General features: G+C 36.3%; 1 protein-coding gene across 50 annotated transcripts in view; it reads left to right on the top strand.

The window, feature by feature from the left end:
- The window catches only part of ANK2 (ankyrin 2), a 328,351-nt gene that overhangs the window by 88,065 nt on the left and 220,963 nt on the right, over positions 1–19,323 (top strand). For 7 of the 50 annotated variants that reach the window (XM_077882337.1, XM_077882340.1, XM_077882345.1 and 4 more), the window contains exon 1: positions 10,331–10,664. The exons of 17 other annotated variants lie outside the window; for them this stretch is intronic. In XM_077882337.1, coding sequence (XP_077738463.1) covers positions 10,530–10,664 — 135 coding nt within the window. In that variant the 5' untranslated portion in view covers positions 10,331–10,529. Of the gene's footprint in view, positions 1–10,329; positions 10,665–19,323 lie in introns of those variants that run through there. 26 more of the 50 variants (XM_077882368.1, XM_077882363.1, XM_077882379.1 and 23 more) reach the window with 10 other exon arrangements.

Genomic DNA, 19,323 nt, shown 5'->3' on the forward strand with positions numbered 1-19,323 from the left:
CTTGTGGCCATTTGCAATAATATGCTTTTGAGTAGGGTCAGTGAGTAGTCTGCTTCATGACAAAATCAAACATCTGAAAAGATAACAAGTGTTGACAAAATAGTAATATGAGCAAACAAAGGAGCATTTACTGGTAATTGAATAGATTGCTGCAGATTGTCATTCCCAGAGATTTATTGAAGAATTTATGTGTACATCAGAAATATTGCCCACTTGCCTCTTTTTATTTAAGTGACATGTTCTGGCCTGGCGTAGAGTGCTGAACAAATATTTATGGGATGAATGAAATAAATGTTTGTGAAAACCAATCATATTTTAAATGCATAAGCAAGATTTTTTTGTTTATTTACTCAGTAATCAATTATGAGTGTCTGCTATATTAGAGGCATTGTCAGAAGTTCTAGGAACAAATAAAATATAATGTTTGTCCATCATGAGCTCATAGTCTAGTGAAGAAGACAAGCATGTAAAAAGAGGATTACAGTGCAGGGTAGCAATCACTGTGTTGGCTCTATACTTACAATTGGCCCTTAATTTTGTTGGCCAGGAAGGATTCCAAAAGAAGTCTTGTAAATATAGAGAGAGGGAGGGAGGTGATCCAGATGGAGGATTTGTGGTTTATAAAAGTCCAGAAGAAATTATGAGAGAAAAGGCAAAGATGAAATGGAGGAGGAGGACCAGATGACGACTCTATAGCACATTAAAGGTTTTGCCTTTTTTCATGGAGATTATAGGATGTGTCCTGAATAGATTTGAGCTTTGGAAAGCTCGCTCTGGTTATTGCGTGGGGGAATGGATTGGAATAGAGCAAGGCTAGAAGCAGGAAACTATTTAGGAGACAGTTACAGTAATTCAGTCAGGAAATGATGAATTCCTGACCTAAAATAGTGGCTATGGGATGGGGAAAAAAAATGCAGATTCTTCAGGCCTAGATGTATAGAAAAGGGAATGTCAAAAACATTAACATTTCCAACTTAAGCAGCAAAGAGTATAGGGGTGCTGGTCAGTGAGCCAGAGAAGGCAGGGCCAAGAGCAGGTTTAAGGAGTACACTGGCTTAGGGGAGAGATTCTTTATTGACCAAGGAAAGCCCTGAGAATATTTAAATACTAGCTCTAAAGAACTAGTAAAAAAGATAAACGTTATTATAAAAATACTACTCTTAAAGAAAAAGCCCTTCTTAAGTTTTAGAGATAGATCTGTATTTTTGTATCATATTTACAATCTTTCTTTCTCCTACCTTCCTTCTCCTTCTTTAATTCTTTCTTATCGTTCTGCAGAGAAAGTAAATCATATTCTGACTTCATAGCATGATTTATAAACTTATGACTCTAATGATTTAATGCATACAAATAACATAAGAGTCTATTTACTGTAGCTCATTATTATATAGATTGGAATACTAGAGTTAAAAGTGGCAGCTGGCAGTGCTCTGCCAGGAATTCATTCTTTACAACATATGGGCAATAACATTGTAGCTCAGCAGACATAAGACCACAATGATACAATTTTAGAAGAATTGCATTAATGATATTGATTTTATAATATTTTAATTTTTGTATTTGGAGGGTTTTTGATGACTGTAAACTTATTCCATCTTCCAAAAAAAGTAGGACATAATTAAAAACTTTACCAAAAAATTTCCCATTATCCAGGGGGAACAAATGATGTATAATCAGGATGTTTATTCCAGTATGAATAATAGGTAAAGGATTATAAACAGTTATTTATACTTTAAGATGCATAGAACAAATTTTCTCTAGAGAGATCTTGAAATGGAACCCAAATAAAGTATCAATTGGACAATGAAATTCAGATTATTTTTGGTGCTCTTAAGTTTTCTCAGCCTTTGAAATGAATTTAGTCTATCATTCTATAATTGTAGTTAATTGAGTTCTTGATTAAATGCACACTCAACATGTAGTTTTTATTTATTTTTTATTATTATTTTTAAAAGATTTTATTTATTTATTTGAGAGAGTGACAGAGCAAGCATGAACAAGGTGGTGGGGGGATGGGCAGAGGGAGAGGGAGAAGCAGACTCCCCTCTGAGCAGGGAGCTGATGCGGGGCTTGATCCCAGGACCCTGGAATCATGACCTGAGCCAAAGGAAGATGCTTAACCACCTGAGCCACCCAGGCGCCCCTTTAAAAAAAACCTAATAATACCGTATTTTACAATCACAGAAACGTCTTAATTTAACATTTTATGTAGTACAAGGAAACAGTTACCAACCTCATAATAAATCAGGTTTAATTGGTAATTTTGATAATGCTTATGTCTTCTCCAGTTTGAACCAGTATTAGAAATTTAGTTTGAACTTGAATTTGTTCTATTGATCAAAGCTTGGCAGTTGTATTTAATTAATTAATTAATTTTTAAGAGATTTTTAGATTTGTTTGAGAGAGATAGAGGTGTGTGCATTCGAGCAGGGAGGGGGTGCATGGGTCAGAGGGGGAGAAAATGGGAGAGGGAAGGAAAGGGAGAGAGAGAGAACCTCAAGTTGACTCCATGCTAAGCCTGGAGCCTGACATGGGACTCCTATGACCCTGGGATCATGACCTGAGTGGAAACCAAGAGCCAATGCTTAATGGACTGAGCCACCCAGGCAACCCCACCTGGCAGTGTATTTTATTTTTATTTATTTATTTATTTTTTTAATTTTAATTTATTTATGATAGTCACACAGAGAGAGAGGCAGAGACATAGGCAGAGGGAGAAGCAGGCTCCATGCACCGGGAGCCCGACATGGGATTCGATCCCGGGTCTCCAGGATCACGCCCTGGGCCAAAGGCAGGCACCAAACCGCTGCGCCACCCAGGGATCCCTGGCAGTGTATTTTAAATGTCTGTCTCCTATTTCATTTCAAATGACATGTGTATGCATGTGTGTGTGGATGTGTACGTGTGCATTTGTTTCGAGAAATTATTATTTTAAAATTCTTTGAGACCAAAAGATTACAATATTTGAGTATATGATTACACTGAACTGGGCTCTGTTTTAAACTGAAGACTTTTTTTTTCAGTAATGACAAATATATCAAAACATTTAAGCCTTCATATTGTATGTCATAACCCAAAAGCTCTTGAAAAGTTGCTATTTTTCTAGAACCTTTAGGGTGAATGTACAAACTATGAATATAAATGTATGAAACTTTATATTGATGCCTGTGAATCATCAAAGCAAAACTGTCCATATACTTAGTGAAATAAGATTTGACAATATTCTTATGGAAAGGATAAATGAATTTTTATTTGTTAATCTCGGTCATGGATAATTTATTTGAGTTTAGTGGTGGAGTTTCTTGTATGCTTAAGACATTATTTGGAGAGGTTGATTATGAATTCTCATTAGGACAACACTCCTATTTATCTTGTCCTAATGATCAAGCATGGTGTCTAACTACCATGGCATGTGAGAAACCATTTTGATAGATAAGTCTAGTCAACTGTGGCATGCATCCTATAGAGCATAACTGGTCAGCTTATTGTGAAGAGTTACATCCTATAAGAACATTGCTCCTTTGGGCACTGGACTTTACCCTATTAAGTGATCAACAGTTGTGCTGTGCACCATTTACTCATCTTAATATCTCCTTAACAGCGTCCTTTTCAGATTACCTCTCTCCACTCTCCCTAATTTACAGATGGAAATTTACAAGAAATGTCAGTAAATTAAAATACTGACTTAGGTTTTAGAAAGTAACTCTTAAAGTCAGATTGCAATGGAGCTTCCCACTTTTTTATTTTCATCCTTGACTTTTTCTACAAATAAAGCTTTTGGGGAGTCCCTGTTGTAGTAGTTAACCGTTTTCTGAGTATTCTGTGGATACGTATTTTTCTTCAGAAAAAGTAGGAGTGGACAGTGGCTAAATTGTTTTCTTCATGTTGTGTTTCAAAATGCAGTCCAATATGACTGCGTTGAACAAGTCACAAGGCTCTTTCACACCCTAGACTTCTTTCCTCATAGTGTCTTTAATGTCAATCAACGACATTTATTGAGTGCCCACTTTGTGCAGGGCATTGTATGGAGTAGCCTTTAGAAAACTTCTCAAGTGGTTAGCACTGTTTATTAAAGAATGTCCTCCTTTATATACCAGGAGCCAAGAGGCAGCAATCTGGAATGAAAATAATCGCTGGGAGGAATGTAAAATTAAATTGGTAAATTGATGTTTGTGGGCACATAAATAGCTTGACAATATCCATTTTGATTAATTTGTGCACAACATAAACAGCAAAACTCATTTATACTGACCTCAAAAAAGTTATGCCACATGTTAATATAGAGACTCTGTTGTAGATCTATAAATTATGCAACAGTTTTCCTGATTGATCAATTATATAACAGACCCAACTGGTGAAAATCATTACATGTTTAACTTTTAGCTAAAGAAATTATATTGAATGTGTCCAAACATAGGAGAAAATAATGTGCTGTCTCTGTTGTTGCACCAAATGTTCTAGTTTTTTCTTTCCTCCACAGGTCAGTGATTCCCAAAGTTAGAAGAATTTGTCCCTGGTTTCCCGTGATTGGGCATGGAGAATTCTGCACACAATAGGAGTAATGAAATATTAGTTTAATCAGATAAATATATTTAACCAAAACAATCAGTTTTCAATTATGGGTAGCATGGTTTTTTAAAAAAAGGAAAAGCTTGTAGGGGAGGTGATTTATAATCTAAACAGTTTTCTAAATTTGGCAAAGGTAACATAAATTATACATATTAATGATGAACTGCAAAAAAAAGCACTTTGTTAGCACAAAGTGCTAACTCTATCATATTAGGACAGTTTGTGCTGTAATGATAGTTTAGATTAAGAGATTAAGAGATTTGCTTTTTTCATTTTTGTGGTATATATCCTTGAATAACCCTTTAACTTGCAAGACAGAAAAAAAATTAAATTCCATGATTCTGAATGAAATGTTCTTTCAGATTTTCCATTTTAAAGACTCCTGGCAAAATGTGTTCTTCAATATTATTAATATGGTAACACTTGCCCTTTAAGAACAAGTTAATTGAAATAGGGAGACTAAAATCCCTACTATTTTATGCAGTTGATTTGCAAAAACTTGTCCTACAAAATCCTATAAACCTGTCTTACAACATCAGATTCGAAGACTGAGGCCATTTCCAGGTGAAAGTTGTTTTACAGTTGTGAGATATAGAAAGCTGGCAGAGTGAGCTTTCCAAAATGTTTCAGTTTTTCAATGGGGCTAATATTCAGGAAAGGAGCAAGAGCAAAAGGGTCTTCACTTTGGAAAAGAACCCCTAGATACCGACAGAGTGAAATTGTGTGAGTGTCCCATGGAATAGCCACTGAACGCAGTCAGCTCATAGAACCAGGGACCCGGGATGTTAGATATTGTTGTTTTCTTTCTTTTTTTTCTCATGCTAGCCAACTAAATGGATGGTCAGCTTCAACTACCACCTGTGAGGTATATGTTCAAATGTAAACAAGTGCTGTTGTGTGGAAGTAAAGAGCTTCAGAGCTGGAAGGGATCTAGCAATCATCTAGTCTGAACCCCTTATCTTAAAAAAGAGAGAACTAAAGCCCAGATTTGATAACGGTTACACAAATCCATGCAGGTAAATTAGTGATAGAACCAAAATCTGGGATTATTTTTAGCTGAGAGGCCTTTTCATTCCTCTGCAGGAGCTGTGATCTAACTCTTTAGATTAAATTGGAGGAACTGATAGTTATTTCTTCTCCAAGGTGTTAGTTTCCTGATGGTTCTCTAATCATTGCTTGTTATTTAAAAGGTGAAATTTAAAACTGCAGTGGATGGTTTTCAGCTTTGCTGTCATAGGGACTTTAGCTACTTTGGGAAGATTACAACTGAGAAGCTGGCCTTTGTTCTCAGTCCTTAATCGCTTTTCTCTTTTGATGGATTTGAACCACAGCAATAAAGATGAAATAATAACAGTAAAATTGCCTGGAAATTTAAGAGGAGATTGCAAATATGTCACATCATAGGGGCTTTGAATTTCACATTCTAAATCATGCACCAAATTCAAGTATCCTGCTCTAAGTGTGGCCAAACATGCAAATATTTGCTTTCTGAGTAATTTGCCCTAATGACTTTGAAGCATTTTTGAGAAACAGTGGTGACATTGTTCTGCCCTGGCAGAAAGCATATCCCTTGTCACATGTCCACAGAGATCCTAACAGTCTACGAGTGCATTATTAAGGCATGAGTACTACACAGTATTTGCTAACCTTACCTTCTAGTTGGCAAAACGTTAGATATATAGGTCATCATATCATCCATACTTTCGTGACAAGTCTGACTTAGTTAACCACTTGGAAATAGAACTAGCAATATATTGTTTTTAGAGACTTATTTATTTGAGAGACTGTGTGCAAATGCATGAGGGGGGGATGGGGCAGGAGAGAGAGTTTTCAGGCAGACTTCCCACTGAGTGCAGAGCCGATGAGGGGCTTGATATCTTGACCCATGAGATCATGACCTGAGCCAAAACCAAGAGTTGGACGCTCAACCAACTGAGCCACCCAGATGCCCCTAGAACTAGCAAAATTTTAACCTCTGAAGTAATGCTCTTTTTTTTTTTGCAAAGTCCTCATCCTTTTTTTGATTATACAGAAAGCAGAATTGGCAAAGTCTGGAGTGATCACGTATGAAGCTGTTCATTGAAAGTTCTGTTTTCACAGCTATATCTTCCAGATTGATAATTTAAATCTGTTTTGCCAGAAAATAGGAAATTTTAGCAATCATAGGAGCGCTAGCAGTGTATATTTGCCTTTCTTTTGCCCATACTTGTTTAGGCACTAAACTTTAGTCGTGAGATTTTGGTACCACCGTGAAGCATATTTTGGGCAGCTCTAATGATAAAAAGCATGGATGTTACTGTATTCAGTAAGTAGGACTTTTTTCTATTAGAGAAAGAATGAGATTTCCCTCTGATGAAGAGAGGAGAGAAGGGTAGAAAAGTAATAGTCATTTAAAAAGAGTATAAGTGTTGTCAACATATTTCTTTTTTGGTTTATGTTCTCAGTGTACTTTATAAACATTTTTTTTTCTTTTGGAACAAAGCAGTACAAATTCTTTTCCAGGAAAATTCACTCCAAACAATGTAAATATTTTTTCAAAGACTAATAAGAGTGTTTCTTGTAAATGTGGAAATGAAATTAAATATTTGTCATGTGTAAAAATGTTTAAAAGTATTAAATTTGTTATGTTAATGTGTAAAAAGGTCAGTGTAGTGCAGTTAAATATTGATGTTATCAGTTGTATTCTGATCTATGGCTGCCTTTTATTCATTTACTTAGCAAACATTTAAACTACTGTGTGTATTTTACATCTGTGAGAAGGTCAGTGAGAGGCAAGCCATATTCTGTAAAAAGAGCAAATAGCTGATAGTGGTCCCACCTTTATTCAAAAAGATAGAACAAGTTAAAGGACTAACGGGTATAATTAAGACTTTTAGGGGAAAGTGAATTTTAAGGTGACCTTTGAAAGAGCCAATGAACAGAGACTGGTGAAGAAAGAAGGATGCAAGCTTGGCTGAGGGAGAAGCAAAATTGAAGGCATAGCGGTAGAATAGGTAATGTATTAATGAGACAGAAAGATTCCAGGAACCGATTCATGCTATTAGAGCATGGCACAATTATTTATTGAGCACCTAGGGACATCTTTCCCTAAGCTGGAGTAGGTAAGTATTCCTTTAACATGTGTAAGTGCGGGGATTCACATCTCAACTCTAGAATGAAGGAATGAAGCCAGAAAGAATTTTTAGGATTTGCTTTCAGGCTTTAAGTTGCATGGTTCTGTGTTAAAAGATTGTTGAATATTGGGCAGCCTGGGTGGCTCAGCGGTTTAGCGCCACCTTCAGCCCAGGGCCTGATCCTGGAGACCCGGGATTGAGTCCCACATTGGGCTCCCTGCATGGAGCCTACTTCTCCCTCTGCCTGAGTCTCTGCCTCTCTCTGTGTCTCTCATGAATAAATAAATTAAATCTTTTAAAAAAAAGATTGTTGAATATTAAATTTTTATGTTTTAAAAATAGTCAACTAACTGATTCCAGGAGACAGAGAAAAGTGTACCTCTTTTAACAGCTAGTAAAATCTTGGCTTACATTCTGAATAAAATAGTTGATGTATACCCAAGATGAAGCATCTGTTATAAGACTTTGTGCGGCACTAAAAGCGTGAAGAACTTTAGACAGAAGATAGGAAAATTGTAAAACACATCTTTTTGGAAGAGTTTGCAAACTCATTATTATACAACATTGCTTACTTAATTTCTACGGTATATCGTTCAAGTATGTGTAACATTTGATGAGAAATGACCATGTTATGATAAATCACTAGTTTAGTCTTTATAAAAATAATTTGAGCAACACAAAAGGTTTGCTTGGTACATCTCAGCTACCAGTCTGATCTTGTTACTAATATTAAAGTTTGATTTTTATGAACACTTTTACCTAAACCTTTAATATTTTCCCTAGTTTTTTTCTGTTTTTATTTAAATTCCAGTTAGTTAACCTACAGTATATATTAGTTTCAGGTGTGCAATATAGTGATTCCGCACTTTCATACATCACCGGTGTTCATCACAAGTGCACTCCTTAATCCTCATTAATCCTTTAACATTTAAAATGTTTAGATTACACCTGTCTTTCACATGAATGGAGAAATCATGCCCCCCTTTTTATCATAATATTAGTGGGTCAGTCAAATTAAAAAAAGCTTTTAAAATATGCCATCACCTATAGCTGAAAGATAAAAAAGATTTCACTGAATATTGATGGTGCCTCTCAGAAATTGGAATGTAACGTTAAGGATCTTTCTAGTAAATAATCTAATCTAGGTTAATAAATTATGGGATAAAGAGCTATTCAAACAAGATCGATGAAACAGAACAAAACAAAACAAAACAAAAACATATCCCAGCATGGGGATATAAGAATCAACCATCCCAAAATCCCATTCTTGGATTTGAGCTTGTAAGGGTTTGAACAGCAATATAGAGTGATAGACTATTTCAAGAATACTGTTTTTTTGTTTTTAAAGATTTTACTTATTTATTGAGAGAGAGAGAGAGAGAGAAGAGAGAGAGAGGCAGAGACACAGGCAGAGGGAGAAGCAGGCTCCATGCAGGGAGCCCGACGTGGGACTCCATCCCGAGACTCCAGGATCGCGCCCTGGGCTGAAGGCGGCGCTAAACCGCTGAGCCACCGGGGCTGCCCAGGAATGCTGTTTTTAATTTAAATAAATAATTATAATGACTGGCATTTTTAGTTTAAAAAATGGCAAGTCGGAAAGATGAGTTTTATTCTATCAAATAAACTGTAGTTAATTTCTAAATATCTTTCATATAATTTTTCCCCAAGTGGTTGCTTTCAATTCAGTAGATTTCTTTAACATTTAATACTTAATATACAATGTGGGTAGGTGATACAAAAATCTAACTCTTCATCCTGCCATTGAGTAGTTTCAAGCCTATTTTGAAGATATGAAAAGAGAAAGCAAATATCAAATGAGGAAGGATAGGACTAATAGTAAAATATTATATACATAAAGTTTTGGAGGAAACTTTAATGGGGGAAATGAAATTTATTCAATAATAGTCTAAACGTTTTGATGTTTATCATAATTGGGTTCATAAATCTATGGTGCATTTGCTGTGCTTATCTCAGTGGGAAACAACTTTCAAAAATCTGTAGTATGGTTTCAGAGATACTATGTATGTTTTTGAAAGCCATTCTCAATTATTTCTTGTAAAGCTGGGGGAAACATTTTTAAAATATTAAAAATTGAAAAGAACTATAAATAAGGCAAAATGTTTGGTCTACTGTGGCATGATCATGAATAAAGGAAAAGTGTAGATACTTTGTAAAATTCGGAACATCCCTACCATTGTAAAATGAGCCATTTTGATGGATGTGTTTCTGATGAATTTTAAATGCTGAAAGGATGGCCAGTTGTTTTCTGTAAATGATCATGAAAAAGATGATGTATGTAAGCTGAGTGGATGCCTCTTGGTTTAAACAATTACGCAAATAACTTCTGCCTATTGTGCTAGTAAAGCGAGATCATTAGCAGATTTGGTGTTCTGTGTGAGTAGAAACAGAGGGGGAATGTCAAAGGATTCAAAGGCATTCACTGAGTAATGCAAAAATTCTCTATGTAGAGATATTTTACTCAGCAGGAACTTAAGTCCATGTGTAGAGTTGGCTGCTCTCATGGTGAAAAACAAAACACCACCACCCCCTCCCCTGCTCGGTCTCAGCTCACCCCCCTCACTCCATTGACATGCATAGCTGGCCTGGTAGGTGTAAAAATAGACCGGCAGAGCCTGAATTGGAAATGGTCACCGAATGCAGCCTGCAGTTGCTGGGGTTTTGAGTTCTCTCTGACACCAGCAAGCCATGAGGGGCGTGTAGGGGAATCGAGCAGAGGAGCCAAGGATCGCCTGGATGAATTGTCCACAGTAGTGTCCCCCTGGGAGCCCCGGACAGAGCACAGAGGGCAAGCACAGGCCCAGTGACAGCGGGAACTGTAGAACTGAGATGGGTAATGCAGCTCTCTGCCCATCTTGTCATGCGGATAAGAGTGTAAGAGCACAAGGACACATGCAGGAATTGGATAAAACCCCAGACTACTATGGCTGTAACAGCGAGGACACCAAAGAACTTGGGGTGTGGGTAAGTTCTGAGCCACAAACGAGAAGGAGGGGAGGATGGTGGCATAAGAATCAACAGTGGAGCTCATTGGTCCACCTCTAAGCTTCCTGGAAGGAAGTTGACAGAATAAAACCAATGTGATCAAACTACCCAGCTGCCTCCGGTTCGGTGGCATGCTGTTGTCTCCTTTCCGTGCCATGCAGTGTCACATGTTTGTACCTCCTGAGTTGGCTTTAGCTGTGAATTGACATTTGGGAATAAGCGGCGATGCTGTCTTTTTAATGTGAAATTTTGCGCAAAGCTGAACATATATCTTATTATAGGATGACTTACAGCCATACTGTAGACACTCACTTACATTCAGGCTGTCAGATTCTTCTGCCTATTTATATATTCACATATAGTTCATTTTCCATTAGGTCACAGGGCATTTTTTTAAGCACATGCTAACTTTGAATCCCAGTTGCAGCCTATAAAGGCATTTTACTTCTAATATTTGACCAACTTCAGTGAAAAGGCCTTTAAATACCATTCTAATTATGATGCTAATATGTGCAGAGGCTTAAAAGTTGAGCAATCAAATATTTAAGTTGGCTTTCAGGTTTTAATAATTCATAGTCATGATATGTTCCTTAAAATGGTTACAAAGGCCTATTGTGATTTTTGGTGGACAGGGCCAAAAATCTCTTTCTGAGATATTTTGGTTTTCAAATTTGCTGGAGAATAGAGTTTATCTTTGATCTGTCAGACCCAGGAATTTGGTCTTATTGCAAGTTATTTATTTCAGAGTGAAACCATGAGACTATGATATGTAGGATTTCTGAGTAAAAGAAACAAAGGGGTTGTACCCCATTCGGTATGTGGAACCTGCTATTTCCAGGGGTGAGAAGAACAAGTAGGTGCGGATTCTGAGGTGCAATCTGGCTGTTACCCTGACTTCAATGAATCTCATAATTCCCCAGCACTGACATTCTGTCAGGCCCCAGCGAAACTGAAACAGAAACTAAGAACTTATCAATAAAAACAACGTGCAGAGGCAGTGTTTGCAGTTAGTAGAAGTGAAAAGAAATTTTGTCAGCCCTGTAGTGAGAAAGAGGACAGTGCTTTAGGGAATGAGAATGGAATTCAGGAGAATCAACAGCAAGGTGGGGAGGCAGGCAGACCCCTGGGGGTGGGGGGTGGGGTGGGGAAGAGCACCTGCCCTAACAACCACGCAGCTGAGGTTTCTCCTTCTGGGTTGTGGTTTAAATTACCCACACCCACCAGGAGTCACTACGGATTTCTAAGTGGCTGCTTCTAGTGCAATTTCTGAACTGAGGTGGCAAAAAACGGTCAACTTTTTTGGTGACTTCATTAACTCTACATGCTTGCTTAATTGCAGCATGTAAATATATTCCCTAAGAAGTGAACACCTTGTTTAAAAGCTAGTTTCTATGAAATATTAAAATATGAATATATTAAAATTAATTTAGAAACCATTCTTTCAAATGTTAATAATTCCTTCCATATTTTTCAGTTACATTTTCATCTTTTAAACATCATTAAGAAAAATGCAATGCATGAAAATAAAGGTGCTTTAAAAATTAATTAGAGGTAAACAAAGAGCAAGTGTCAACCTGCTTTTGAGGTCCAAGGGCCGGAATGAGAAGTTCACCCCAAACTTCTGAGTTCAGAAAACAATTAAAAATGTTTTTGAAGAAATAATCACCAGCAGTATCATTCCTTCGCTAAAATCCTTCTATCCCTACTAACATAGATCCTGATCCTGAAAAATATGAGTTGATTTAAAAAATAAATTACAATCTGATTTCTCTGAATTAAGTAACATTTATAACCTGCCAATTATTGAATAAACACTTCTGCCAAAGATTTTATAGATGGTAGCATATAATGATTGCTGGGACTTGGAAAGTTATGGTACAGGAGGAAATGCACCTGTTGTGTACTTTCCCAAGTGATATTCTATTCAGAATAGTAGAGTAGACTTTGACTGTGGGCCATAGCAATAATAATAATAATAATAATAATAATAATAATAATAATAATAATTCTTAATACCAAGGATGACTTAAGCTACATATGTGGTTCTATCTTGCTGAAGTTTTTCAAACTTAAGAACTCTATCCTCTTTCTTTACTGTTAAATGTGTACTATAAGTCTGAAGTCACTCACTCCCTAACTGACAAGATAAATATATTCCTTAGTGAATTTCTATCCTTCATGCTTGTTGCAAATAATGATAAACAGTTGATAATAACAAAGTAGTTATTAACCTAACTTATATTTTTATAGTATTATTTTTTGGGGAAGGAAGACAGAAACAGAAGTACTTGACACTTTTATCATAGATATAAACTTAGAAATGTTTTAGATAATTTATTGTACTATTAGGCCAAATATTTTAAATAAATGAATTTTCTAATTTTTTTTTTTGTAATCGGAATTAGCCCTATGGGAAAAATGTAATTTTGAGATACTAAAACTGCTGGGTTTTATATAAATTAACACTTCATTCTTTTCTATAAGTTTTACTTAGGATTTTGAATATTCTGACATTTATTTGTGTAGGTAAGTATAGTAATAAGTATAGTAATAAGGAATAAATTAGTTATCAGGAATTGTGTTGGAAGTAAGGAACCAAAAATAATTTCCTCCTGAATAATGTTATTGTATGTCTATATTTGCAATTCCACTTAAAAGCTTATGTTTTTTTTATAAAAAATATAAAATCAGTCCAGAATAATTTCCAGATGTATTATGCAGCAAAACACATAAATTACACTAAAAAATAGAAAACTAAGTATTATTTTGGGAATATGATAATTTTCTAAGTTTTAAAGCAACTTTAAAAAAATTATATTGAAAAAGATGAACAGCTAATATGCCACAAATATTAAAAAATTCTTTAACTGGACAAATATGTTATTTTCCTAACATATATACAAATTAATGTTTGAATTCCAAAGCAAAGGTCAGCTAACTTTTTCTGTAAAGAACTAGAGAGTGAACATTATAGACGTTGCAAGCTACCTGGTCTCTGTGGCAGCTACTTCTCTCTGTTGTTGTAGAGTGAAAGCAGCCATGGGCAATGGTAAACAAATAGATCTGGCTGTATTTGAACAATTATGAAGTTTTTCTATTACTATTCAATTGCTAACTTTTCAATTTCTAAATATTAATTTCGTTAGTATTTTTCTCATTTGTAAAGATACCAGTTAAGACCACCAGAAGTTCCCATTCTGTCAACAAAGATACAATAATACTGTTTTAGAAGATTGTGTTGAGACTGGTAGACATTTATGAGTATGCTGTAACTTTTTCTAATTACTTGAAGAGCAATTCAGATATAAATTTCAAACTCTAGTTACAATTTCTGTTTTTCACTTTTCTAGTGCAGTGAAGACTCTAGTAGCAGGGATGTATTTGCATGGAGATAAAGAGTAGGCAAAACTTCTGGGCAGATTCTGACCACCAACTGCAGATATAAGCTGCACTGGACTCTAATCCATTTGTTATGAGTTCTCCCAACACTTGTGAGCATCCTTCCTTTCTTTTCTTTTTTTTTTTTTTTTTAAGATTTTTTAATTATTTATTCATAGAGACACAGAGAGAGAGAGAGAGAGAGAGAGAGAGAGAGAGGCAGAGACACAGGCAGAGGGAGAAGCAGGCTCCATGCAGAGAGCCTGACTTGGGACTCGATCCAAGGTCTCCAGGATCACGCCCTGGGCTGCAGGCGGCACCAAACTGCTGTGCCACCGGGGTTGCCCTCTTTTTTTTTTTTTTTTAGCATCCTTCCTTTCACTTAAACTTTAGGGTCAAGAGGATTTTACTACCAGAGAGAACTCATTCCAAATCCACTGAGAAAATATCTGCCTTCCTAATGAAGATGTTAGGCTCCTGACATATGTTAGGATTTTCCTTAAAATGTGGTTGCCTCTTCCATTAGACCTGAAAAGACTTGAGAATCTGTTATTATGATGGTTAGGTTGTGTGTGTGTTTTTTTTCAATTTTTATAAATTTGAATATAATTGGCACACAATATCATATTAATTTCAGGCATATAACATAATGATTCAACTCTGTGATATGCTATGCTCTCCATAAGGATACCTGCCATCTGTCACTAGACAAAGCTATTGCAGTGCCATTGCCTATATTCCCTATATTGTACCTTTTATTCCTGTTGCTTATTCATTTCACAGTGGAAACCTGTATCTGCTACTCTCCACCCATTTTGCTCATCTTTCCACACTCCTCTCATCTGGCAACCATCAGTTTGTTCTCTGTATTTATAAATCTGCTTCTGTTTTTCATTTAGTCTTTTGTTCTGTTTTTTTTTTTTTTTTTTTTTTTTAGATTCCACATGTAAGTGAAATCATATGGTATTTGTCTTTCTCAGTCTGACTTACTTCACTTAGCATAATACCCTCTAGGTCCATCCATTTGGTCACAAGTGGCAAGATACCATCTTTTTTTATGGCTGTGTAATATTCCATTATATATAAAGATCTGTCTATCTATTGTACATCTTCTTTATCCATTCACCTACCAATGGACGCTGGATTGCTGTCATATTTTGGCTATTATAAATAATGCTGTGATAAACATAGGAGTACCTTTAACTTTTTGGATTAGTGTTTTAATTTTCTTTGGATGAAGATACAGTAGTATCACAAACGGTTTGACAGTTCCATAAAGAGGAAGCATGAGGGGCAGGAAGGAGTCACAAAGTTAATCTGTTTTTAAATTCTTATTCAGAATAAGTACTAGTAATGGTTCTATGTTTTTTTTTTTATTGATCTCAAGGGGGAAAACTGCACCACCATCTCTCAGATATCTTTTCATTTTCATTTATGCAGACAAATGGTATACATATTACAAGGTCACTCACGAAAGAAGAAACTCTTAGGATGCCTTATAGTCTTTGCCCTGAATCCTAGGATTGCTGTATCTGGGATATGAGTCAGCAAAGCCATGCAGACTCCAAGTAGGCTCCAGAGATATAGCTTCTTGATCATGCTTTCGTAAAGTGCAATCCAGAAGAACATTGAGAATATACCTTCATCTCATATTCTTCTTGGCTTGTATTTTTATTATGGTATCATTTATAGATTTGTGTATTAGCCCAAATGTACTCTCTATTTTTCTTGCACTACAGATCGTGTATTTTTAATTGTAGTTTCTTTGCCATGTCAGATTAATTTGCTTTGTCCCAAAAGCAAAACCGTAAATGTGATTCTTCATCACAAATATTACTTAGGTTACCTGTCCTAGCTGCCTATTGAGCTATTACATTCTTCACTTTTTGTAAGCTGATTCTCAGAGATTTTTATTTTCTTGTTTCATTTATTTTAACAATTTTTCTGATTTTAGTGAAGAATTTTATCTTGTTTACATCAACTTTTTTGTTATTCTATACATTTTCCTGTGATTTTAGACTATAAGCAGTGATTTCTGGTATTGTGAAAACATTTTAGTGTTTTATACTATGCTGAATCAAAAGGTAGTAAGTCTGCCAATCAGCAATAATTGAGCTAGGTATAGTGCTAAATGCTGGTGATGAATTGATAACAACAGTTCCCTTGGTGGAAAGACAAGCTTTAAACATATGTTGGGGGTGGGGGAACATGCTGCCTAGCTGAGGTAGTAGATACTGGGTGTGTTCAAGGGACAGAAAGACAACATGGCTGAAGCACAGTCAACAAAGAAGAGAGTAAATGCCAATGAGGTCTGAGAGGCAGGCACAGGCCTACATTGGCCAAGGTTTGGATTTCTTTCTAATTGTAGTGGGTCTTGGTAAAGGAGTTTGGATTTCATTCAAAACATATTGGGAATCCTCTGGAGGGTTTTAGTCAGGGCAATAGTAGGACCTCATTTACACTTTGAACGTTCTCTCTCTCTCCCTATCTTCCCACACACTTCCCTCCTTCCCTTGGTGGAGGATTGAAGGTGAGTGCAGCCAGTGGAATAAAAGAGGCCAATTTTAGTGGTCCTGGGAACCTCTGAGGTGAACTGATGGAGGATCAGATTTAGAGGCTAACAGGAGAGGTCAGAAGTGATCAGATTCAGGGTGTATTTTTGTTCTTATTGAAGGATTGTTTTGGCATTGTAATAGAAAGAGAAGGGATTAGGCTTAAATAACTAGGTACACGATGGTGCTGTTTATTAAGATGGAATGGTGTGTGTATATGTGTGTGTGAAAGAGAGAGAGGGAGGGAAGAGAGAGAGATGATTCTTTATCTAATAAAACAAGCATGTCAGTATGTCAAAAGAGTTAAAATTTTTCTTCAGTTTTGAGTTCTACGAGGGTAGAAGTAAAAGACATGAAGTGATATAGTGAGCATTATCTTGAGTAGCCTTTTTATAACTGCTATAAGGAACTTTCTTCATATAGGGTTGATATTACCTCTAAAAAGAGCCAAGAGTATAATGAAATCTATTCTGACAAAGCATTTCAAAAATATGAAATGATATAGACCATGGTTATGTAATTTTTGGATGATTGATTTATTTATTTATTTATTTATTTATTTATTTATTTATTTTAAGGATTTTATTTATTTATTCATGAGGGAAAAAGAGAGAGAGAGAGGCAGAGACATAGGCAGAGGGAGAAGCAGGCTTCATGCAGGGAGCCCGACGTGGGACTTGATCCCGGACTCTGGGATAACGCCCTGAGCCAAAGGCAGACACTGAACTGCTGAGCCACCTAGGTGTCCCTGGATGATTCATTTAAAGATTAATGTTGAAAGAAGATAAGACATGGCTCTATCCTCTAGGAATTTCCAGTCTAGGTTTAGAAACAGAATTATCCACGTGTAATCAATTAACTCTAGACAATCACAATTACATGACAATGTGAGGTTTTTTTTTAAAGATTTTTTTTATTTATTCATGACACACACACACACACACACACACAGAGACAGAGACAGAGACAGAGACAGAGACACAGGCAGAGGGAGAAGCAGGCTCCATGCAGGGAGCCTGATGTGGGACTCTATCCTAGGTCTCCAGGATCCCTCCCAGGGCTGAAGGCCGCGCTAAACTGCTGAGCCACCGGGGCTGCCCCAACAATGCTAGTTTTGAAATGAGTACTTACAAGATGCCGAAGAAGGTGATAATCAGTGCAAGCCAATGTTTGGGGAATGTCTCGTGGACAGTGCTGATATTCAGCCAGCGTAGAGCACAGCATCTGTACCAATTGTCTACACTTTGAAATGCTTCTGTAAAGGCTAATTAAACGGTTGCTTCTATAAGCCCACCCAGCTGTGCCTTCTACTGAGGCTATCTGGAACTTATTTCCAGGATTCCTCAGTCCACTCCATCCCCCAAATGAGCAAACAAAAGAATAGAGCCTGGATCAGCAAGGAGCCTCCAGGATCACCTTCCTCTAGTGCTATAGTCAGCATCCATTGCGATTGGTTGGTGTCTAAGCTGTACCAGTTGTTAAATATTTTGAATATCCCTTCTGCTAGTGGAGAAGTTGGAGTCTGTAGTAGATCTTGGAAGCAGAGTACAATCTTGGTTCCTGTTGAGAAGAAAGTATACTGAGTAAGCATGTATTGAACATCTACTAAGTGCCAGGCACTTGGTCTACCAAGATGAATAAGACATGCAACCTTGGTTTAAGGAATGTAATCCAAGATGGACAAAGCAGAAGTCCCAATATTGTTATGGTGGATAAGGAAGCCCAAGGTGTTCTGGAATACCTAAAGGGTGACAACTCAGTCAGAGAGTTGAAGCATTATGGGCAGATCACAAACTCAGTGTTGGAGTCAATAGTAACATTGGAATGATAGAGAAACAGTGTGTAAAACCCCACAGCTATGACACATCTAGTTTCTATTGGACGTGAGGGGAACTCATGAAATTTGGATAACTGGCATGGGATAAAATTATTGAGAGCTTTATAAGCCAAGCTCTAGAATTTGGACTCTATACTAGGGAAAGGTCATTGATCGAAATCTTTAGAAGAAGCAGTTAGATAGTGGTTTGTACATTAAGCTCCATTCTCTTTGCAGTGTCTAACAGAGTACCTGGCACTTAGTGGAAGCTTAATAAATATTTGTGGAAAATATGAATGAATTAATGACTAGGAAATCACCCAAGCTGGCAAATCTAGTTGTGGGCATTTTCCAGCTGTAGGTGACAATCCCCCAGATGAAACCAGAGGCTGGGAAAACTGAAAAGTGATAGAGGCAAAAAAAAAAATTTTTTTTTCTAAAAACATTTAAAGAACTTGGTGACTAAGAAGTTTTAATTATAACCTTCTTTTCAAAAAAGGAATGTACCTTTACTGCAAATGCTTACACATTACTGCTGTGAAATATTAATTGGGTGAAGTATATTTACTTTATAAAAAGTATATATTTTCCTGAAGTATTATGAATTTTTTATATCAAATCATACATGAAATGCAATAGTTTGAAATTAATTAAAAGATGACATTGTGATAAGAGAAATCATTATACACAATATCTAATATAATATTTCTATTATATTTTTCTTATAATGAGATCCATCCAAATAAAACACAATTCTTTAGTTGAACCATGTAATAATTTTTAATAGTCTTTCTTCTGCTACACTTAATAAGAGTAGTTCTGTACAATTTAGTGGCTTTTTCAAGGTCACATGTATGATGGAGCTGAAACTACTCTGTGGAGAGAGCATATT

Source organism: Canis aureus, chromosome 33 (assembly GCF_053574225.1).
Source record: "Canis aureus isolate CA01 chromosome 33, VMU_Caureus_v.1.0, whole genome shotgun sequence".
Taxonomy (NCBI): domain Eukaryota; kingdom Metazoa; phylum Chordata; class Mammalia; order Carnivora; family Canidae; genus Canis; species Canis aureus.